The sequence below is a fragment of the Miscanthus floridulus genome, chromosome 17 (genome assembly GCF_019320115.1).
Source record: "Miscanthus floridulus cultivar M001 chromosome 17, ASM1932011v1, whole genome shotgun sequence".
Classification (NCBI taxonomy): Eukaryota; Viridiplantae; Streptophyta; class Magnoliopsida; order Poales; family Poaceae; genus Miscanthus; species Miscanthus floridulus.
The window spans coordinates 85,009,495-85,033,792 of record NC_089596.1 but is presented as its reverse complement, the minus strand read 5'-3'; the positions used below and the strand labels follow the sequence as shown (position 1 = coordinate 85,033,792).

Below are 24,298 nucleotides of genomic sequence, written 5' to 3'. Positions count from 1 at the left end.
ATTAAGAGCATGTAATGCTACAAGTTACAGCCCTCATTGCTGCACATCCTTTAGGGGCTGCAGGAGTTCTTACAGATGTACATGGTACAAACAATATTTACTCTAGTAATAGAAATGAGAACAGTATGTGCACTCTGGTGGTAACGCTGAAAAAGAAAATAAACAAATTTTTGTGACTAATATTTCCTCAAATTCAGTAAAGCGGGGGAAACCTCCTTTTCTAAAAAAATATTTCCTCAAATTTCCACTCCTTGTGATCCCAAGATCAGGGCTCAATCTCATAGAAGGTGGCCACTTTCACTGTCTATGAAACATAGGCCATGTGATCCACAGCCACCGTGAAGTAATCAAATCACTAGCTCGGACCAGTCGATTCGTTGGTGTTAATGCTGCTGTCATCAAAATTATGTCCTTCAGTCGTACAACCCTCCAAGTGTGCTGAATCAGGTGGCATAGTGGCCTCAGCAGAAGGAGGCTTTTCCTCACTTTTCTGTAACCCAGTGTACCGCGCAAGATCAACCCATTGCTGCAGTAAAAAGAATAGGCAGTGAGGACTTTGGACAGAGAAAATACACTGCTATGTGGTAGCACTACTAACTTGTGTAAAGCATTAAGATTGCAAATGTTTTCAAATCGTCTGATCGACCCTAGTCACCGTGGCACGATCATCCCAATTAATCACAAATAACCATCATAGTGCATAACTGATCGCCATGGCACTGATAAGCCAGACTAGTTGTGACTAATCGCGATTAGTTGGACAACTGATAACCTTTGCATAGAAGCGTTTTGCATATTAAGGAAGTATGATAACACATGAACAGAAATTTCCTTCAAGGGTGTAAATTTGATTACAATGAGCTGATGACAATTGCCTTATAGAATATCAGAAAATGTTCCAAAGAAAATTGAGCAAGCAGCAGGACTACCTTTAAGTCCAAACAAGTCAGTGCTTAGGAAGTTGGTTTTCCTTTCCAAATATTTGTCATTTTGTTTCTTTTTCCACTAAAGTCACATCTTAATTTTTAAGTGGTAAGTGTTAGAAATATGGGCATATGGTGAACAGGAACTGCATAAAAAATTAGAACATTATCTACACTTGTTCTATGTGCATGAAGGTAAAATGATAAGCAAACCGGCAAAAGTACATTAATCATAATGCGGGAAGATTTAACAACCTTACTCTTTGCAAGTTTCTCATATCTTAAAAATCATGATTGTTTACTATAAAAAACTTGAAAGGACTGCTAAAACATACTCAACATAGAACAAAGGAAACGGGAAAAAGTCCAACCTGTGTTCCCCAGTATGAGTTCAGTGTCCTAGCTACAAATGACAACAAACCAGCAATAAGAGGTTGGTTGTAGTATGTCACCAGGCTCTCTCCTAGTCGATACTCCACTAGACCAGCAATAATCTTCAACACAGTTAGAAAAGAAAATTCAGATACACTGTGAAAACAAAACTACTGTGACATATAATTGCAAACTAAATTTATTCCCATGATCTGGAAAGTGGAAACAGATCAAATTTTCATGACATGGCCTTTTGACCTGTTCCTAGATATATGCCATAGTTGAACTGCAAATAAATTGAGAATATGTAAGAGAGATTGCATTTTTTTTTCAAAAAAAAGGTGAAGTCTTGAACCATGGCCTCAACAGCACAATCTTGTAAATCAAAGTTTTAAAAAAATGAGGGGCAGACATCCCATGGTTGAACCAAAAGGAGCTGGGATCACATAAAAATTGGCAAAAATCTGGGTCTTGTTTGAAAATGCTGAACATGCCATGCTTCTAAGGAATAAATTTAAAGAGTTAAACCGTAAAATTACTTGTATGAAGTACCTAATATCATTGCTAATCGTTAAGAAAAATCAGTACAATGTCAATACCATTCAGGTAGAAAGAGATTAGAAAAAAATATAATAGAAACCAAAAATAGAACCTACGTCTTCAAGTCAAAAGTTGGTTATTTCCGTAAACTACCTGATACCGCAAATTTGCTGATGTTCCAAGAAAGCAACTATAAACGGCTGCTGACTTCCATATAGGAGCTCTCTTCCTTCCTGTTTCTACATTTTCTGAAGGTTTCACTATTCCTCGGGCAGCATAGACGAGATCTGAGGAAACCCCGGCCCCAACACTAGAAATGAAACCAACACTGGCAAGTTTCAAACCACCAACCAATACTGCTGCAATTCTTTGCTTGATACTCCAATCCTGGCCCAAGATGTTCTTTTGGAATGCATTATCTGGCAATGATCCTAAAAGGCCTTTGACAAACTCCAAACTCTGACCAGAACCATCATCAGCATACTGAAGGACTGAAATAGTAGGAGCAGGAAGCCACACTGTAAAGAAATCAACAACAGATCCTCTAATAGTATCTGTGAGGACATAGTCAATTTCTTCAAAGAACCTTCCTTTCCGCCTTTCATACTGTGCTAGTAGAGTGGTTGATATTGATATGGCCTCTTCAATGGCTAATCTTTGAAGGAATTTAGGGTCTGCCAACAACCTTTCTCTGAAACCCTGTAGAAGTTGATTTTAAAAACAAAATTCAGTCTAAGCCATGTTTAGACATCACTAGCTTCCAATAATTATTCGGTTTATAATCAAGAGAAGTGTATGCAGCAAGGAGTGTTCAGAAACCTCAACCAATCAAATTGATAGGAGAGATGACTGAGTAGTAAAGTGAAAATGGTGTAATAATCTTACTTGAAATCGATGAATCAGTTCTGTCATAACAGGGTATTTCTCGAGGTCAAAAAAGTTCTGCAATATTTCAGGAGAAACTACACCAAGATCTAGTCCTTTCTGAAGATCCTGCAATGTTCGGTGCAAGAGTTCAATTGGTCAAACTCAATAATATATGCTGCTACCAAGTATAGAAAAATTTTACGAACAGAAGAAAAATCTTATTGCAATGATTAAAAGCATTTATATTGTAAGGAGAAAGATTTTATTGTATTAATAATAAGCTACATTTTATTAGACACTTTTTTTAAGGCATGATCTCAAAGCATATTTAGGGCCTGCCTTCTACTGGTTCCCAGCACAGATTGATGACCTAATCCTGGATACAAGTGACCAATGAAAAACCTAATAGGAATGTACACAAAATATTGCATGCAACCTATTGATTTTCTTCCTGAATCATGGTCAGTATTCCTTGACCCTTCTTATGTTATCAAAATAAAAGGCTAGCATCTATGACAACAAGAAATTTTAAAGCTTCATGGAAACAGAAACTTAGTTTGCAATGGGCCGGAAGAAAGATCAAGCAGCAAACCTGAGGTAAAGCTTCAGGCCTCCTACCAGCAGCATTCATCACTCGAGCAATTTCAGCACGGTCAAAACAATTTCTAGTGCAAGGTTTAGCCGCTGAATACCATAAGAAATCAGCAACAGGGACTTCACCTTCCCTCCTTATAACCTGTCTTTCAGGATCAAGTAGTACCACAACTTGGTCTTTCTTTGGCACCTTTTTAGATATTCTCCCAGGAACACCACTTCCTCGTGGCCCGTACATAACATGGCTTGCACCCGTCACAACAATTAGCAACCGTGAAAGATCTCCATCACTAAGTTCTCTCGTAATAACCTGGGAAATGGTATAATCATCAACTACTCTTGCCTGTTCTGATAGATATGAGGTAGGGCCAAACAGAGAGTCATCCATTGATGAGATCTTGTCTATCAATGACCGTCCCGAGCCAAACATGAAACCAGAGATGAATCCTGAGCCTGCTGGAGGGGCATATGCTTCTCTTTCTGCTTTTTTGAGAGCTCTAATCCCATCTGCTTGGACAGTTCTTTTCACCTGCTCAAGAAAGAGACCTTATATTCTACCAAGTTGACTAACGAAAATTGGCATTTGAAGCATAAATGCCTAAAACAAAGTATAGAACAGTAACATGCACATTCAGCAGAATACACATCATGAGTGATGAGTCATAACACTATAACAGAAACTGTATCTTAAGTGTGCAAAACAAGGTTTTTTCACTAGTTTGCACGGACTTTTCTATATACTAGAACCATGCTGATGGCATGCCTGCTAAGCAGCTCTGTGTAGAAACCTGCAGAGAGACGGTATCAGGTTATGTAGAATGAAAAATATATAACAAAACATATAGCGTCATCTTTCAAGATATACTGGAAAAACTTTGCCAGGAATCAAGCATTTCAAGACTTGAATCACTGGTGCTGTATGCTATTGATAAAAAAGGGTTGTCCACATTATTCACATACTAGCTTATTGACTGTAAAAGTTAAGTAGCTAGCAATCACCTCCAGTGGCGTTCCACAAGCAATAAGCTTAATTCCAGTATCATGACAGTAATTTAGAAGAGGTTCATACTGCTGCCATAGATCCTGTGACCAGTGCGAGGTGTATAACTTTAAGATTCTGCCATCAATCCTAAATAAAGCATAAGGTTGTCAACATTTGTTGAAAGGAGTCAAGTTCTTACTTAAAATACATTTTCCCTTATAGAATATAATTGTTCGCCAACATCCAATTAGCTTCAGCTAACCATGAGGTGCAAAGAATACTATCCCTTTTTCATCATAAAAGACCACACTATTAATGAGGCAGCAAACATACAATTTATGCTTGTTACAATAATGGTTTCAATGCTATCAATGGGGGCGATTACATACCCATCAATTTGCAGCCTGTTCGTTTCGGCTGAAACGATCGTGGATTATTACTGCTGGCTGGTTTGGTGTGAGAGAAAAATATTGTTCTGAATTATAATCCACGATCGTTTATGACCAAGCGAACAGGCTGTCGGTTCATAGTTTTTTTAAACTGGTGGCCAAGATTTTGGCTAACAGGCTTGCTCCCCGTCTCAACTCTCTGATCTCATCCAATCAAAATGCTTTCATCCGTGGGAGGTGTATAAGTGTATTCATGATAATTATATGATGGTTCAGCAAACTATCAAGTTGTTACACCGGAGAAAGGTTCCTAGCCTATTCCTAAAGTTGGATATTTCAAAAGCATTTGACTCATTTTCATGGTCTTTCTTGTTGGAATTGTTGCATTATTTGGGCTTCGGTTGGCTCTGGTGTAACTTGATTTCAAATCTCCTCACAACCTCATCAGCAAGAATTATTTTGAATGGTGAACCTGGCGAATCCATTAATCATCAGCAGGGGCTTAGGCAAGCCAATCCATTATCGCCAGTGCTTTTCATATTAGCTATAGATGTGCTTAATGGTTTATTGGTCAAAAAGGCCGGTGAGGAGGGTTTTCTCCAACCCTTATCTAACCATTCTGCTGGAGATATGGAGAACGGGTCTCTTTATATGGAAACGGTGTTGCCATATTCATACAGCCAGTGAAATAGGAATTACATATCACCAAAATGGTTCTTGATTAAGCTTCGGGTCTACACACTAATTTGCAGAAAAGCTTTGTGATCCCTATCAGGTATGATGAAGGTAGCTTTGGAAGTGGTAGGAGATACTTCACATTACCCTACTTCTGAATTTTCTTGCACCCATTTGGGGTTTCCAATTCTGAATAAAAATTTCAGGAAAAGTGACTTAATGCCCATAGAAAACTAGAAAAGATTGCAGACCGCCTCCCTGGTTGGAAGGACTACTATGGTTCATTTTGCTTTCTCAGCTATCCCTATCTATTTGTTAGTCGCCATGAATGTACCTAAATGGGTGATCAAGGCCATAGTAAAATCAGGAGACCTTTCCTATGAAAGGGGAGAAAAGAAGTTAACGGTGGGTGCTGCTTGGTGGCTTGGGAGAATGTAAATAGACCAATTGATCTCGGTAACCTGGGGATCTTAAATCTAAAATATTATGACTTAAGCTTTGCAGATGAGATGGTTGTGGTTGAGGATAACCAGTGTGGACTGACCTAGCATGGGTTGGACATTCCAATTTAGCCTCAAGTGAGACCATGTTTCCCATTTCAGTAATCTCTCTGATTGGAAATGGTGAAAACAGTTTCTTCTGGTCCGATCGTTGGCTACTATTAAGGTATAATAGTAAGGGTATTAGTGTAATCTCCTAGTTTAGGGTTTCCCTCTTGTATCTCTCATATACTCTATATATATAGTCCCTATTGGGCCTCAATACTATTATCCAATTCAGTCTCCATTATTCGCAACATGGTATCAAAGCTCCAGGTTTAGATCTAGCCCCCCCCCCCCCCCCCCCCCCCCCCCCCCTCTCTCTTTTTTTTTGATAAATGCATTGAGGCCCAATGGGGACTGTATATATAGAGAGTGCATGAGAGACACTAGTTTAGGGTTTCCAAATTGTAAGACGTTTTAGCTTTTTTTTAGATATATTGCTTTTACTATGTATATAGACATAGTGTATATCTAAATACATAGTAAAAGCTATGTATCCAGAAAAGCCAAAACGTCTTGTAATTTGGAATGAAGGGAGTAGGAAATTACAGTAATACCCTTACTATTATACTTAACATCTACATGGTCATGCCTTGGTTGATCTTGCTCCCATGGTGGTAGCTTGTGCCCCAAACAAATGCATCAATACCACAACAGCTGCACAGGCCCTTGCTAACCATGACTGGGTAAGAGATATAAAATGTGGGCTTTCCCAGGACGAATTGTCTCAATTTTTGCAGTTATGGAATATCCTAGGAGACATTGAATTGTCCATGGATCAGGATCGACATATATGGAAGCATGAGGCAAGCGGCTCATTCTCTTTCAAATCGGATACATAGCGAGTGTGGAAATCTTGGGTCCTGTCTAAACGCAAAGTGTTCATTTGGCTTGCCATTAAAAATAAATGTTGGACTGCAGATAGGTTAGCAAGAAGAGGTCTTCCACACCCTGATGACTGTGTTCTGTGTGATCAGGAAGATGGAATTGTCCAGCACATTCTTACTTCTTGTGTTTTTGCCCATCAGTTTTGGCATTCGTGTTAAATCCTATTGGTTCCTAGACAAAATGAGCGGAATTTGCGGATTAGTGGAGGAAGGTCAGCAGACTGGTTGATGCTTCACAGAGAAAGGGTTTCAACAGCACTGTCATTTTAGGAGCTTGGACCTTATGGAGACAAAGAAACTTGTGTGTCTTTGAGGGTGCTCTTCCTTCAGTCCAAAATGCAAGGCGCCTGTTCTTGGAGGACCTGAAACTTTGGGAATTTCTTGGTCTAGGTCGGGTTAAGGAGTCGTTTGAACTTTAAAGAACCCCTTTTTTTGTCGTGTTTTCCTTACTAGTGTTTGTACACTTCTCTAAAACTAAGCTGTAACCCACTCTTCTCCTGAGTGTTTTATTTTCTTTATTTCACTATTAATACAAGGATACGCAGTTTTCCTGTGTGTTTGAGAGAGAAAAAAATCCTCGCGGGAGTGGTAACTGGTTTTCTTTAGTGGTATTGGAGAACAAATCCTGACTGGGAAAATTTGAATGCAAATCGAGACTGAATTCAAATTGATGGACAGTAATGCCACGAGGAACCAATTCTTGACATGGGGTGCCACAATAATTTTTGGAGACTGTATGAAACCAAGGCTACAACAGCAGAGCTGATTTTCCCACAATTTAAAACTCGACCGGTGAGGGAAGAACCGCTCTCACGGCAATGTCATAGGAAGGGACCGTATGACCCTGCTTGAGAAAACCCCCAAACCCTTGCACATACCCCGAAGGGCCAAGTGAACCGGGACAGATCATCAGGCCGGACGCAACCAGAAGGCGCACCGTAGCCGACGCAGTCACCAGGCTCGCGTGCACAGCGAGGGGATTTTTTTGGGTCGAGACCAGAAATTCGCTTCCCGTGGGAATCGAACTCCGGCCGGCAGCCTAACAAATAAAGCTACTGTATAAAGTAAACCGCAGGAGGAGAACAGCACCGCACCTGCCGTCCATGAACTGGTCGAGCTGCTGCTGTAGGTCGCAGGGGAACGCCTCGAGCGCGAGCGCCAGGCCCCTCCCAGCGTCGGCGCAGCGGCCCGCGAGGCCCCTGACGATCTCGAGCTCGACCACGCGGTCGTCGGGGTCGGGCTGGAGCTCGGCCTCGCCGAGGTACACCACCCTCGCGGCCGCCAGCTTCTCCCACACCCGCCCCCGCGCGTCCCCTGCCAACGCCTCCGGCTCCCCGAGGACCGTCGCGTCGTACACCCTCGACATGGCCGACTCGTCGGGCTCAGGCTTCGTCTCCGCCTCCGCCTCCGCGGCGGGCTGCGGGGAGAGGGGCTCTTCGGTGGGCGATGGATGTGGAGCCGGGGTTTCGGCGTCATCGGCCTCAGTGGCGGCGGAGGGGAGCGGGCGGAGGACGGCGGATGCGGCGGCGAGCGTGGGAACGAAGAGGAGGAAGCCGCGGCGGGAGGTGGCGGAGGCGGACACGCTGCGGCGGGTTGAGGCGGCGGCGGTGGTGGCCGTGAGATGTTTGGCACCGAGGCGGGAGCCGGCAGATGAGGGGCGCGGTTTGAAGGGGGCGGCTGGACTCGGAGATGGGGCGTGCGACAGCATTGCTGGCGGTCTGCTTGGAGCTATGCTGATCGCGAGAGCAAAGAACTCCAAATCGCTGGGCGTGGATGTCGTGGTCTCTTGGATAAACTGCGAATCGATTCACAGGGAGGAACGACACTAGAGAGAGAAGCAAATTCGTAAGGTTTCATGTGAAACGTCCGAGCGATCTCATCATTTTCAACGCCAATTCTTGACAGGTGGTAGTACTCCATGCAGATTGCCAAGGATGTGTGGATAAGAAAAGACGACAGCCACAAGCTCTGCTGGACTGCCCTGTCAGCATCCACCAACCAGCAAAATGTGAAAAACTGAAACAGTGAAACCTGAAAAGCTGCTTCATTCTCCATTTGCATTATGCCAACCAAGATACACGTGCATTAGTGCACAGGAAATTAGGAACACAACAGGATAAGTACTGCATGTGACGTGATAATAGGTCATGGACATTAACTGTTAGTTATCACAGAGAAAAATCTTAAGTATGGTTCTCACACATAACTCATGTGGCATTACAACCAACCCAGGCCCCGTTCGCGTGTCCTTAAACCCGATCCGCTTCTATTTTTTTATCCGGAATAGTGTTTTCCTCTCACAAATTCCTCCAAATTCTTCCAAGCGAACGGCGGGGCCCCAATGTGGCAAAACTGGGGAAGAATAAGAATGGTTGTGTCGCTGGATGTTGGAGCAAATTAAATTGATCAAAATCAACTACTCTACACTCCCTATACGTATATCAGTTGCTCCTGTTTGCATATACTTCTGTTTCCTCTGTTACCTTTGTCCACATATTAGCAAAATGATCTGAATAAGTCACCTGCATAAACAATTGAAGAGGAAAACATTATGTACCACGATTCTTTCCCTTTTGTCAGCAAATGTATAATGTAAATATTCAAAGTGGCTTTCTTTGCTGGACACGTAACACTCTTACCTGAGTTACCACAAAACCTTTCAGCATCTCGATGAAATCCTGGCGTCTTTCCTTGTCAAATCTTTTTATTTCAATCTTGTTGTTTTCCTGCATTGTTAAAGGCAATAAGGTTTCAAATTTCAGTAACAGCCATAGTGGCACCTACCATCCCTAGAGCATTATAACTTTCTACACAAACACTGAACTCTTCACAAATATGACTTGATGATATATCAGAGTTTGCTGTAACTATATGACTTGATGAAACATCCTACTGTTCTCAGAATCAGTCAAATAACCTCATAACATATACTCAAGCTAAAAGAGGGGGGGGGAGAGCTCAATACCACTCCATTTGGATACAGCATCCCTAGGCACCCTTCTAGTTTCTAGGCTTTCGTAAAATAGAACTGCAAAATTAAAAATAAAACTGGAAGGCCTATAGCATTGTTCCGTTGTCGTTGATACCCATACCCATTACCCAAATCCACACCTGGTAGTATGGGCCAGGGATGGGGAAAAAATTCTTTGCCCATTGAGATAAGGGGCAGACCCATAAGAATAAGGTTGTGGGGAGGGATCCCCATCTCTGGTCATTGTCCTGTCTCCTTGGACACTCGACGTTCTGGGCCAGCCCTCACCCATCTCCACTGCCTCTTCCAAGATTGCCAGTCTCCATAACCTCACCCTTCATGTGTGCACTGATGCTGGCACACAAGGCCCCACGCCCCCACCACAGCACACAGACCTCACACAAGGAAGCCTCTCCATGTGCGATTCTCATGGAACCCAGGTTCTAATCTTCTAGGGAATCAGATGATGAGAATTAACCAATGAGGTGTGTGAGAACAAACAACTGGTGACAGCAAGGAGCACTAGAGCAAGAAACAATTGACGAGTTCATGGATACCCAGCAGCCACGTCTCCTACATTACTTCTTGCCTTGGATTTGGTATTGATCTGTCAGACTGAGATTCAAGGTTTCTTCGGGGTTTCTTTTCCCCTAAGGGGATGTCTGTCTGTTCCTATCTGGGTTTTTTTTTTCAAATAGAATTGTGCCTCATGGTGTCTGTTATTCTAATCCCTATTGATCTGTGCATATAAATTTAATCATAAGAACAACATTTAATCATGTCATACTGATTTTGCTAGATGTGCTAATTTGATGTCAAGAGTAAAGCATGGCTCAACTTGCAACACTAAAAATTAAGAGGTGCACGTTTCTTTTTCGGCACCGAAAACCATGAGGTGTATGTTTAGGTAATTTTCCCAGGTAAGTTCATGCTCCTTAAGTTTTTTCGATGGAAAATATTATTATTCACATTTTTTCAGGCAACTTACCTTAATGCTTTCATATTCTCTAACTGCATCACTTTTGGCTGCTTCCGCTGATCTTATTGTTTCTTTCAACCCCTCTACTTTCTGATATGTTGACCACTCATGCCCCATATCTCTTGCTGATGAAGATTCAAGTCTCCCTGCCCTGGTGTGCAAGGAAAACAAATCTGCTGACAGACTTTGTACGTAATGTAAAGCATTAGAGCGATCTGTAAATGCATGATGAACTGATATCATCATCTCCAAGTATTCATCGATACTACCCTGCAAAGCCATAAACAATGTTAGTGAGTCAGATAATTCCAGTAAAAGATACATTTTCCCAGTATTGAGTCCACAATCATACCAGGTGTTTCACAATTTCAGAGTTTAATTTTATCTGTGACCGGCTCATCTTCAAAACAGAATTTGCAAAATTATGGATTTCACCAGACCGTCTTCTTAGGGAATTACATGTTGCCTGCTCTCTTTCAAATTTTGCCAGCTTAATCAATGTCATTCCCAAGTGACCTGTGGTTTCTCTAAGATCATCTTGGGTTTTAACAAGCGCTTCCGCCTGCGTATATATAAAATACAAAGTTAAAGGATTGGCCATAGCAATTTTGTATTATGTCTGCAAAAGGGGAAGCATCTTGAGGACCTGAGGGCCAATACATGCAACTGAGCTATTTCACAAGATCTGTGAGTTGACCAATACCTGCTGCGATGTTGTGGTGAGCTGCTGCTGTAAGTCCTCAAACCTAGCCTTGTGCGCCAGGAACTCCGTGTCTGTCTCCTTTTCCACGGGTGGAGGCTTTGTTGCAACCAGACCATTCACCACCGTCTGCTTGAGACCCTTAAACATCCCAAACAAGTTCCTCCCAGCTTTCGTCGGCACCAGTGGAGCAGCAGCATTCACAGTGGTAGTCCAGTACCGTGGGGCCTCACCCTGAAAGGCGGGGATGGCACCAGGCTCCGTGAGGAACTTGCGGAGATCAGGGCTCTGGCCGACGATGGGGTGCGCGGCAAGGCGGCAGAGGTAGCGCTGGAGCGCAGCGCACCGCTGGCTCACGAAGTCGTGGCGCTGTATGACCTGCCCCTCGAGGACGCTCTTGTCAGGCCGGGCCGGGACGAAGAGGCCGCGGTGGGCTGCGGCAAGGCGGTCCGCTAGGGCCACCACGTCGCGGAAGCGCCGCCGCACGCGGACCTCCCCGCCGCCGCCAGCAAGACGGGTGGTGATGAGGTAAGAGAAGTAGCTGCCGGACCCCGGGATCACACCGGCGGCACCAGCGCCGCTGGGCTCCGCGTGCTTCTTGGGATCGGATACGGTGATTTTGGCGAACACCGGGGACGCCGCATCGCCGCGGGCTGCGCGCGGCGGGCGGGCGACGCTGGGCGACGGGGCGGTGGAGAAGTCGTCCTCGTCGAGGAAGTCGTCGATGACGAAGGGATCGTCACTCGCGGCGGTGGTCGGGGAGGTAGGTGGCCGGAGGAGGGGGTCGGTGGAGGCGGACGCGGTAGCGGCGGCGGACGACGAGGATGAGTCGAGGGCGAGGGTTTCGAGGTCGTCAGCGGCGGTGGAGGGAACCGACGGCGAGGGCTCCGCTGCCATCATCGCTGGTTGAGAGGGGTGGGTAGGGTTTGGGCCTGGCCGCTTGCGATTGAGTGGGATCTGACTAGGGGAGGCCGCGAACAATCGATCGGTCGACTCATAGTCGTTTGGCTGGATTTGCTCGTGAAGCACCGCTGGCTGATTTGTACGAGAGAAAAATACTATTTTGATTAGAAATTTACGATCGTCTACGACAAGCCACAGCCAAATGAACAGACTGTCAATGGACGAAAGGAAGGAGGAAGCGGCGAGGTGGATGGTGTCGCATGTCCCGCCTCCAGCCTCGTCGCCGGTTAAAGAGGGGACACCGTTTTAAGAGGTGAGGCCTCCAGCCTCGAGTTAAATAGTACTACCTCGTCGTAGGTTAAAATTTTTAAAAATAGTATAAATAGATATATTATAAAATACATCTGATAATGAATTTATTGATACTTAATTAATTAATATAATACTAACAAACGTGCCTATGCGTTACAATAGAACGTACACTTTGTTGCACAATCACTTGATGACTTGTGACTCAGATATTTATATAAGGATCATGTTCCAATATATATTACCGTCGTTGGACGTACAAACCTAAGCGATCTAACTTGTATGAGTATGTGTCACGAATCTAGGTCCGAGACCACACAATGAGAGGCACAAAGGTGTCGTGGGAAGTGAAAAAACACACATAGAAGAATCGTTGCGCTCTTTAAGATTATACTGGCGTATATGCCCGTGCGTTGCAACCGAAGAAAAAACTATCAAACGTTAATGCGAAATGATAACAAGAATGTTATATATATCTATATATTTATTTATGTTTTTCCTTTATATAAATAAAATTTTAAAAGTATAACTAATTTTATGATGACTGTGACATCCATAATATAAATTAATATTGGCAACAATATGACATTGTCCTTTGAAGTTTGTATCGAATTAGAACACAGTATGGATATACTACCTCCGTCCTAGAAAGAATGCAACTATGGGTTGCGTGCCACAAAAAGTAGTTCACCTTTGACCAAATTTTTAGTGAATAATATTCATAATTATGTCTTTAAATTAATTTATTATGAAAATATATTTTATAATTAATCTAATGGTATTTATTTAGTATCATAAATATGAATACTTTTTTATCTATAATTGATCAAACTTAAGATACTAAAATATTACACTATGCTAGAATTGCATTCTTTTGGAGACGGAGGTAGTATATTTTTCTTTCATTGTATGACACATAACTCGTAAACTTTAATTTTCGTGTCCTTGTGTTGGTCAGTTAGACATCGAGTTTTCGTGGCTATTTTTGTGAATTCTAATATTTGATTAAAATTGATAAGGAATTAGTTGTCGTAATGCCAAAAATTGGTCTGTCCATTTCCACGTGACAGTCATCAAGGATTGCACTATATACGCGTACAGCATGGATAGATTGGAACGGAATGCTGAACATTCCGGTGCATGATTCGACTAGTTGGACCATTGACTGGTCCATCTTCTAATAATCATAAGTTTTATTTTTTATCAAAATTACATCAACAACTTTAAGAATATCTATTTTTTATTGAAGAAGAATCAAGAGTTAACGACCCATAATACTATATTTAGAATTTATATTTATAAGAACAAACCGGAGGCATAAAATAAAAACGAAAAAAAGTCACAGAACCCAAACGTGGGAAAGCCAGAAAGGGCAAACGGTAAAAACAAAAAACAAAAAAGCCACGGACTTACCGACGTAACGTTTGGCACAGGAAAAACGGGCGGAGGGAACTTTCCGAGTGGGTGACTGAGCTGGGCAAAAAAAATTTGAACAAATTTGGACTCTTTAATAATGGGCTAACCCTGCTACGGAGAAGACTAGACTCTATTGCCCCGTTCGTTTGGGTTTGTTTGACAAGCTATGACTGGAAGTACTGTTGGCTGATTTGGTACGAGAGAAAAATATTGTTCGTTGGCTGAAAAAGTACGGTTTATAAAAAAAATCCCAAACGAATAAGGCGCATGTCATCGCCAGATATGAGCTGTGAGTTATTCTACCTCATACGAACAGTCATGAATTTTGTTTACATACGAGATACGTAGAGCGTAAATCAATATTGTATTAGAATTAGATTCCTTATTCATCGTCATTAGATGTGAGTCCTAAATCGTCTGAGTATGGATTATGAGTTCATACGAGATACAAAAAAAAAAACTTTCCAACGTCAAGTAGCTAGGGGAAGTGGACGAAAAAATAGGTGGATATCAACATCAGCGATCTCACTTCGGGCGACGACACAAAAAAAAAATGTGTTGACTATAGAAAAACATCACAAGACAGTGCTGCTGCAAACCTGTGCCAATTTGCATCTTGCGTTAAATATTAGACAAATCATATCAATGTGTCGCAGATTAATTACTTGCACCGGGTAGTAGGATTTTCAGCAGCAAACTTAACAAAATATTGTTAGCAAGATACTACCACGCAGCCAGTCCCATCTAAGCAAAGCAGTCAAGACACATATCCTGCATAGTCAACACGAAAAATACAGACCACCTTGATATATCTGGAGGCCGACAGTGAGACAATCCGCCATGCAAATTCAGTAGAAACTCCAATCTCACCAAAGCAATGGTTCTTGGCACCAAAGTGTTAGTTGATAAACTCTGGGATGTATTTTTTTCAGAAACAAGAAATCTGTTACTTGGAGATAAGTTTAGATCAACTAGAACTGTTCGTCAATTGCTATGGGCAAAAGATAAACTGGTCATAAAAAAACTGAGTAATGCACTACTGATCCATCTCTTAAGCCCTAAAAAAAATAAAGGACACTACCAAGTAAAGTTAGCAAGTTCATACTCCAATGAGAATAAACAAAAGATAATATACAGCTCATAATTTCATAAACCATCTGTCAAAAGTTTCCTGGATATCTCCGGTGAGAGTAAACATAAGACGACAACAACAGTGTAAGGCTATAACCAAATTTCAGAAACAATTTGCAGGACATCAGCTGGAAACCAGCAACTGGTCCAATCCCAGTAACAGTTTATTATCTTCCTCGCCTTGATCTTAAAATTTCAATACATCAAAATCTGATATAGTGGTCTGAAACAATAAAAGACCACCTCAAAATGATTGCCACACCAGTGTTTATTTGTCTGATAGCGGGATTCTACATTAAAAAAAAACCCTGACTATCACAAAAATATTATGGAACTGATTGTCCATTCTTGCTTAAAATCTTATTTCAGACAACATCAGCAGTTAACAAGACAAAGTTCAAGCAATAGTAGATGATCAAACAATTTATCATACTCCAGCATGATTTTAAAGCGAAGACATACAGCATCCAGCAACATATATCATACCACATGCCACTCCTCAGCACTCATGGTCAGAAATTGTCATAAGTTTGCACAAGCATATATCAAGTAGCACAAAGAAATACTAATGGAACAACTGAACGAGTGAAGCATATTAACGTTTTATCACTTTGTGCGAATGAAGATACAATACATATTGAAAATCTGACACCACAAACTCAGTACTCGAATACTTGGCACTAAACTCAACCATAGGGTAAAATCTCGATAAATTTGCTGATCTTCGCAGAAGCCAGCACTAAGCGAGTAGATCCGTAGGTACACACGAAGAGGAACAGGGGAAGCAATAAGCTACTGCTACAAGACTAGATCCACACAATTTCTAGCTTAATACGAACTTGTCGAGCCCAAGACCCCTACCAGATCTTGCCGTCCGCCGCCTCAAACCCCAGATCCGGGTCCGCCAAGGAATGATAGCAGCCCTTGGGCCGCGCTGTTGCCGGGGGCCGCGTTGGGCTCGTCGAGGAAGAGGTCCTCGGGCACCCGGAACGCGCCGTGCGCCGCGACGAGGGCCCCGCCGACGAGCAGACCGGAGATGATGAGCGACGCGACGGAGGTGAAGAAGAGCAGGACGAAGGACGCGCCGACGAGCCCCAGCAGCGTCTCGCGGTCGGAGAAGGTCCGGCCCAAGAGGACGACAGGCTGGTCGGAGGCGCGGAAGAGGTAGAGGAAGCACCAGGCGGCGAGGAGGCCCAGGAGGATGAGGAGCGAGAAGGGGTGCGCCAGGAGCGAGGCCCCCAGCGCGAAGGCGACCACGGCGGCGTAGTTGACGCGGAAGTAGGCGAGGTTGCGGCGCAGGCGGGAGGTGGCGTCGGAGAGGGAGTCCGGCTTCGAGAACGCCGAACGGTCGAGGAGCTCCCCCCACGGCCGGCGATCGGACAGCGAGCGCCGCGCCGAGTCGGAGAACCGGCTCAGGAAGAGCCGGAAGGCCGGCGTAGCGATCGGCGCATCGGGGCCTCCGGCGGCGGCCGGGGACGATCCGGGGACGGGGTTGGTCACCGGGAGGAGGGGCGGCGGCGTCGGTGCGGAGGCCATGGCGACCGGGATTCAGAAGGAAGCGCGTGCTCTGCTACGGGAGATGGGGAATTGGGGGAAACCTCGCTGCTGTTGCTGGTGGCTGGTGCTGTGTTGTTTTGCGGTTTTTGTCTTCAGGAAAAGATGTTGCCTGCCTGTTTCCGTGGTTGCCTGGTGCCTGTTTTTCAAAGATTTTTCGTCACATCGAATCTGTAGATATAAATAAAAAATAAAATTAATTACACAGTTTAGACAAAATTTACGAGACGAATCTTTTAAGCCTAATTAGACACTAATTACCAAATAACAACGAAAATGCTATAATACTATTTCACAAAAAAATTTCATGAACTAAACACGGCCCTAGTCGGGCTGTCACATTGGACTATACATGCTTGCTTGGTTCTGTGCCTGTGACAGTAGGCCTATGTATAACACGGGTGCACATGTTAGTCATAGAAACCGCAAAGCTATATTTTGGGCCCGTATCTTCTAAAATCTTCTAAAAGAGTATTTGGTTTTACCTTCTAAAATTGACTAAAGACAATAAATGCAGCGGTAAAGGACCGTGATACCCTCCCCAATTACCCCTGGCGCTACTCTCTTTCTCCCTCAGCTCTGCACGCCACTCTTTTCCCTCCAGTCTCCTCCCCACTTCTCAAATGCCACAGCCACGCCTCACACACGTTCCCCCGTCGCCGCCGCTTCTTCCGGCAACGTCATCCGCCGCCGCCGTCGCCGGATCCACACCCGCGCTACCCGGATCCGCCTCCCCCCTCACTCCCCCTGACCTCTTGCTTCTTCGCTCAAGCCTCCCCCTCACCGGCTCCATGAGGGATGGCGGCCGCCGCCGCCGACGTTGGTCCCGCCGCGGGGAGGGTCACCGGCACTGTAGGACGTGGCGCCTCGGCCCTCCCTACGCCCAAATGGCGGCTGCTACATGTGCCCGCCACCGCCGCCTCGGCCTCCGGCCCCACCCACCAAGGCCTCGTCCTCCAGCCCCACGAGCGGAAGGACGGGGTGGTGGGGCGCGCGAATCCGACGAGCGCGAGGGAGCGGGGGCGGCGGGCGCCGGCGTGGAGGAGGGAGGGAGCGGGGCGGGGCGATCGAGATGTGGGGGAGCGTGCGGTTGGGAAGGGTACCCTAGGTCTAGGATAAACTTTAGGAGCTTTTAGGAGAGGGTGGAGCTCCTAAAGTTTTTAGGAGCTTTTAGGAGGGATGTTTGGTTCTTTAGGCAAATTTTATTTAGATTTTAGCTCCTAAAGTTTTTAGGAAGAGCAACCAAACAGTGCCTTTATTATGTGTTTGGTCGGCTGCTCTAGTGTAAAACTATTGAGGTGGGTGCATGTTAGTCGAACATCTTGTAATTTGTTCAATTTAATGCGGCAACTATCTAGATTTGTGTATATTGGTCCAACATTTTGTAGCCTATTTAATTAGATGCAAGAACTTGGCTTATTGGTGCATATACAGTCCAAACACATGTGTTCAATATCATTGGGAGCTACTGCATCATAGTGTGCTCAAGCTCATCCAACACTTAGCTGGAATCGCTGGGATAGTGACTCATTTGCAAGCAAGCTTGATCTCACATTGGATTTAATTTAGGCTTGGTCCATTTTCAACGAAATCAAATAAATCTTAGCCCATGTGAATGTTATAGTACAATATATTTTAGTCTCATATGCGATTTTGACTAAAGGTTGACTCAACTCAAATATGTGAACTATGTGTGTTCCTATTAAAAAGTTGAAGGGCACGCCACAACGCACGTGTACTGCTGCCGAGTTGAGCCGTGAAGGTGCACGAACTGAGCCACGCCACGACATTTGTTCGGGTGTGCCAGACGATCAAGTTTTTAGGGAGCCACGGTTGAAAGTGCATCTAGGCCCTAGTGGGTTTTAGCACATTGATGTTAGTACAATTAAGGGTAAAGATATTTGTGAGATGTGCAGATATTATAAGCATAAGTTGGTGCACGACAACACAAGGAGACCCCCCCTAAATTCAAATTGTTACGGCCTATTGGCGATTGAAGGCTTACTTTAAATTTCTATTTTGAATTTGAGTATAGAAAAGTCATACTATTAAGAGGGACACAAACTAGTAAGCTTAAGGGAAACCAAGTGCTCACTACCTATCCTTTTGAACAAACAAACCTCCAAAAACCAGTATTATAGTATAGAAAGGAAAAACCCAGTATACCGAATTTCGAATAAAACCGAAGAACCAAACAGATCGGTTTGGTTAACCGAATGCGTACCCATAAATAGATGTTGCAGCTCTACCTCCACGATGGACAACCCACATCAACTTTAACGAGCCATGAATGACCATGGGTAGGGGTGAAAACAGATGAAAACAATATTATAGTATAGAAAGAAAAAAGAGCGGTTTGGTATTTTTCATATTTATGAAATCAATGGCAGATTTTATGTTTGGCCAGATTCACATGGTATCATAATATAGTAAACGATTCAAGTGCGTGCTATGGTATAGCTTCCAACAATAGTAGAGTGTAGAAAGACACGTCGTTACAATGCTTGGACCGTATATGCACCAATGAGCCAAGTTCTTGCACCAAATTAAATAGATTACAAGATGTTGGACCAACATGCACCCACCTACCTTCCGTCTCGAACTCTCTCGTCGTAGCTACAATTGAGAGAGGCGAACCCGTGCGTTTTGGTCTCCGCCGAGGAGCCGACAGTCTTCCTCGCCTCCGATGGCCTTCGGGCCTTTGCAAGGTGGTGAAGACCGCAGGACTCTCGTCGATCGGAGGGTTCAGTACTAGTAGATCTAGGTTAGGGTTTTCGGCGGCGCCGTTGTCTAGGAATAAGGTCCTCTCGTACTCTCCTCTGTCTCGGTGGCGCTCTTCTCCGGTGCCGGCGATGAGTGTGTGGAGGTGGAGTCTGGCTTCGCCAGCTCGGGTACAGGAGTCCACGCGTTGTGCGGTTTTGTTGCCTCGTGGAGGTGGTGGTGCCAGCGGCGCGCATCGTCAAGGGTACACCGATAGCCGTGGGCGTTTTGGCTAGCTGGAGAGTGGATCGAGCTCGAGCTTCCCACGGAGCGAGTCGACGGTGGGCATCAGTCCATGGTCGGAGGAGTTCAGGGTGTGTCCTCGGCCGATGCTCCTTCATCGACGTTTTCATCCTAGCCTCGACGTCGGGTGTCTACTGTGGCTCGCTTCAAAGCATTTATGCGATGGGGCTCCTCCAGATCTGGGGTGATCATGGCGTCTTCTTCGACGACGGCGACATGTGGATCGATGGCGGCGGTCGATGGAGACTTCTGGCTATTTTGGGAATCATAGGGTCCAGGGGCCTCAATGTAATTTGTACTTTTGTTATGGGCCTTTGTGTAAGTTGGTTGGGACAGCTGTTCATGTATCCTCCTCGTACGTATCTGTATTCGTATGCGTCTTTGTATGTTTTCCTTATCCAGTAATACAGGTATGTTTAATAAAAAAATGCACCCACCTAGATAGATGTTGTATTAAATTAGACAAATTACAATATGTTGGACTAACATGCACTCATTTGGATAGTTGTTGTATGGTGAGTGCAATTTACTCTCTTTTTTAGAATCGTTTGATCCGCTGCTAGTGGTGTGGACCTGGTCAGGTTGACACTCTTTGAGATGGGCTAATTGTAGTATGGGCCCAGTTGGCTCAGTTAATGTTTTGCGTTCGGAACGATGTTTGTTCCTTTTCCTTTGTATTTTAAATTAAATTAAATAAAACTTTATTATATGTCGTGACAAAATTTTACTGTGCTTATATTATGAGAGCCATTTATTAGTTTATGAGACTTAATGGTTTAAATTGGAAGTACTCTATTCGGTTAATTGTAAGCCGTGCTGGTTTTCTAAGTGCGTAACTTTTGCTATGTACCTAGATATACGTTATGGCTAGATACATAGTTACATATTTGGAACTATACTGGACAAGCCACAAATCGAAGCTTTTTCTCGTTCAATGTTCATTTTACGAAAAGAGAGAAAAATGACTCATGTAAACAGTGTAGATATAGTTGATGGTGTAAGAGGAGCCGGACGTGCAGGAAGCCATGTCAAATAGGCTCCTGAAAGGAATCTAGGATCCAATAGGCACTCAAGTTTTGTGGGTTAAGAAATGATTCTTAAAACAAGTTGGAGGGCATGTTTGTATTTACGTGTCAATGAGAGCAGGGGTAGTGGATCATACCATCAAATCGTTTCACACAAGCGAGGTCGCTCCTTGGTCGTTTATGGCCTCTGGGTGGTCATCCTCTTCAGCGTCAAAATCAAGGCCCGAGGTGTTTGTGTCGGTGTTTCGGACCGGGGGATCCTCAACCAACTAGTGAATTTGAACTGCGTGCCCCTAATCCCGGATGGTGATGCAAAGAGACACAAGATTTATACTGGTTCAGGCAATCGGTGCCCTACATCCAGTCTGAGAGATCGATCTTGTATTCCTTGCACCGAAGTGCTTGTAGTAGGGGGTTACAAGTAGGTGAGAGAGGGAGCTAGTCCCAAGTCTCGGCGAGGTGTCGTGTGGGCTGCTTGAGACGTTGCTCTCAGGCGGCTGGGATGTGTATGCGTGTGTGTTACAAGGTGTTCTCCCCTCTCCTAAGTGGCCCAAGTCCTCTCCTTTTATAGTTGAAGGGAGGACATGGACAGTACATGTGCTGACTATATGGCGTTGTGCCAACAGGGGCGGTGTGTCTGAGCCCTGTGGCCTGTTCCTGTGGCGGCATGGTCATCGGAGTGGTCCATCCTTGGAGCACTGGGGCGGCGTGCTGGTCCCATCCGATCTTGTGCGTCGTGGGAGCCCCGGGACTGCCTCGGAGTGGGTGCAGCGGTGAACGTGCGTGCCGCTGTAGACTGACTATGCACGAGGCCGAGGCTTGGTCGGTGCCGAGGCTACACCGCAGTGAGGGGTCTCGGCGGGCACGAACCCTGAGATAGCCGAGACCTTGGTGTACAGTACTGAGGCCCCGAGAGGGCGGCTGATTTGGCGCGCTGGCTTAGAGGCGGTGATGACCCAGGCCAAGTTGTCCGCGTGATGTTGTTTTCGAGGCGGGGATCGCGGGACACAGTGCAGTGTGGGCGCTGATCGTGGGCACAGCGTCAGAACACAGTGGCCGGTAATCCCCGCCGTGCCCTGTCCCAGCCAGTATGGTGTTGATGCGACCTCAGGTCCCGTCGGCCATTCTATGGTGTCGAGCCATCGTCCGACTGAGATTGCGGGAGTGGTTGAAGTATTAATGGGACATGACTTGATGTCAGGAGGGTCGGTCGAGGCGGGGGCGACGGACTATGGATAAACTGGCCTCGCGCGATACGGAGAATGAGGCCTCGCGCGAGATGGAGAGTGGAGCCTCACGCGAGATGGAGAATGCACCCCCTGCCGAGGCCTTCCGTGAAGAGCCTCGCGCGAGGCGAAGATTGTGTTCCCTGCCGAGGCCTTCTGTGGAGAGCCTCGCATGAGGCGGAGATTGCATCAGGACGCCGAGACCTTCTACACGAGGCTCGAGGCGAGGCGGAGAGCCTGACGGGCTCGGACGTGGCAGGTGAGGGGCCCACAGCTTACCTTCTAGCTTTGTTTTTTGATGGGACTTAAGTGACCCCTTTGATGTTCACTCGGGGTACCCCGTTCTAAGGTACCCGACAGTAGCCCCCGAGCCTCTGGGGGAGTGCGTGCACTCTCCCTGAGGGTTTGCCGAGGCTTGGTTTATTCCCGCTCCCGTAGGAATTGGGTTTTGTTTCTTGAGGTTCCGGTGGGCGCGCACGAGCGTACCCGCCGGGTGTAACCCCCGAGGCCCTGGAGGAGTGGAGTTACTCCTCTAGGGGCTTTTCTTGTTTTCGCATTTGAGCGAGGAGTTTTATCGCATTTGCTGAGCCCATAAGCGCAAGTTCGGGTTGCGGGGGTCTCGACGAGGCTACGGGAAAAGCCCTCTAGCCTCCGCACGGAGCGAGAGGTCCGTCAGGGATCCCCCTAACTTTGGGTACGACCCTCATGCTTCCTTTTCGCTCAGAAGGAGGGGTGGAATGTGCCAGGCTACCCTCGATGGGCACGAGCGTGGGCACTTTCGGTGAGCTGTTATCGGGTAGTTCGAGTGGAGGCCCGGACCCCGTTCGCTAAGGGTCGGCTAGCGGTCCGGAGACACACTCCAAGAGTACCAAAGGGTTTCTCTAGTGGGTGCCGAGGCCATTCGCTGGGCCTCGGTGGCTCGGTGCCTCCCTACGGTGGGATCCCATTCAGAGACTTCCCTGCCGGTCTCGGACATGACTTAGGACGCCCCGAGCAATTGTTCGCTCGGACCTCAGCCATTTGTAGGCTCGCCCCAAGGTCGTCCCTGACTCTGTTACCCTGGGGCAGCTGTCGAAATCTCTAGAGGCCCAGCCTTCGAACCCCTAGACTGTAACGGGCTCGGTGCCCTTTATCGTGTTTGTAACGAAACTTCCAGCGTGGACTTAGACCATTTGTCTTTGTCTTGGGTGCAGGAGGAGCCCCCGAGCCTCCGCTAGGAGCAGAAGGGCGGTCAGGGGTCCCCTAGCTTTTTCATCCGACCCTCACATATCCTTTTCGTTTGGACAGAGGATTTACTTGCCGAGCCTATTCTGGTGCAAGCCGGAGCCACTGGTCTCGGCAAGGTTGCAGGAAGAGCCCCTAGCCTCTGCGCAGAGCGAGAGGGCCATCGGGAGTTCCCCTGGCTTTTTATACGCCCCTCACGCGTGAGGGTTTGTTTGCCGAGGCCCCTTTGGGTGTAAGCCTGGATCATGGGGTCTTGGCGTATCTGTAGGAAGAGCCCCCTAGCCTCTACACAGGGCGAGAGGGCCGTTAGGAGCTCCCCTGTCTTTTTGTATGACCCTCACGCTTCCTTTTCGCTCGGAAGGAGGGTTTGTTTTGCCGAGCCCCTTCGAGTGCGAACCGGGGTCGCTGGGTCTCGGCAAGGTTGCAGGAAGAGCCCCTTAGCCCCTACATAGAACGAGAAGGCCGTCGGGGGTTCCCCTGACTTTTTGTACAACCCTCATGCTTCCTTTTCGCTCGAAAGGAGGGGTGGAATGTGCCTCGCTACCCTCGGTGGGCACGAGCGGTGGCACTTCCGGTGAGCTGTTATCGGGTAGTCCAAGTGGAGGCCTGAACCCCGTTCGCTAGGAGACGGCTAGCGGTCCAGAGACACACTCCAAGAGTACCAGAGGATTTCTCTAGTGGGTGCCGAGGCCGTTCGCTGGGCCTCGATGGCTCAGTGCCTCCCTACGGTGGGATCCCATTCAGAGACCTTCCTGCCGATCTCGAACACGACTTTGGGCGTCCCAAGCATTTCGCTTGCTTGGGTCTCGGCCCTGTATAGGCTCGCCCGCGGTCGTCCCTGACTCTGTTATCCTGGGGCGGCTGTCGAAACCCCTTGGGGCCCAGCCTTCAAACCCCTGGACCGTAATAGGCTCAGAGTCTGGTTCCTTCATATGAAAGGAATAGGCCGGGGGGAATATCTTCCCCGTTGGCTCAGCAACGGGTGGCGTGCCTTTTGAGGCGGTTTTCTGGGGAGGCGAAACAACGCCTGCTGCCGTAGTGGCCGGGCGTGACGTGGTGGATGGGACATAACTGTCCTCGTATTTA

General features: G+C 46.1%; 2 protein-coding genes across 2 annotated transcripts; both read right to left on the bottom strand.

Moving 5' to 3' along the window:
* Nucleotides 1-66: 66 nt before the first annotated feature.
* LOC136517938 (protein RETICULATA-RELATED 5, chloroplastic-like) lies at nt 67-12,403 on the bottom strand. Its single transcript, XM_066511593.1, has 12 exons — nt 11,425-12,403; nt 11,074-11,283; nt 10,731-10,991; nt 9,411-9,497; nt 9,237-9,293; nt 7,866-8,095; nt 4,296-4,425; nt 3,295-3,825; nt 2,721-2,828; nt 1,989-2,534; nt 1,295-1,417; nt 67-526 (listed from the first exon to the last, which is right to left on the bottom strand). The coding sequence occupies exons 1-12, from the start codon at nt 12,319-12,321 to the stop codon at nt 356-358; spliced, it is 3,351 nt and encodes a 1,116-aa protein (XP_066367690.1). The 5' UTR covers nt 12,322-12,403; the 3' UTR covers nt 67-355.
* A 3,343-nt stretch (nt 12,404-15,746) lies between these two features.
* Nucleotides 15,747-16,840, bottom strand: LOC136516941 (PRA1 family protein B2-like). Its single transcript, XM_066510443.1, has one exon. The coding sequence runs from the start codon at nt 16,714-16,716 to the stop codon at nt 16,063-16,065; it is 654 nt and encodes a 217-aa protein (XP_066366540.1). The 5' UTR covers nt 16,717-16,840; the 3' UTR covers nt 15,747-16,062.
* Nucleotides 16,841-24,298: the final 7,458 nt, after the last annotated feature.

Coding starts and splice junctions, on each gene's coding strand:
- LOC136517938 (XM_066511593.1), bottom strand. CDS start 12,321: ATGATGGCAGCGGAGCCCTCGCCGTCGGTTCCCTCCACCGCCGCTGAC. Junction 11,284..11,424: donor TCACCACAACATCGCAGCAG/GTATTGGTCAAC, acceptor ATATATACGCAG/GCGGAAGCGCTTGTTAAAAC. Junction 527..1,294: donor ACTCATACTGGGGAACACAG/GTTGGACTTTTT, acceptor TTTTTACTGCAG/CAATGGGTTGATCTTGCGCG.
- LOC136516941 (XM_066510443.1), bottom strand. CDS start 16,716: ATGGCCTCCGCACCGACGCCGCCGCCCCTCCTCCCGGTGACCAACCCC.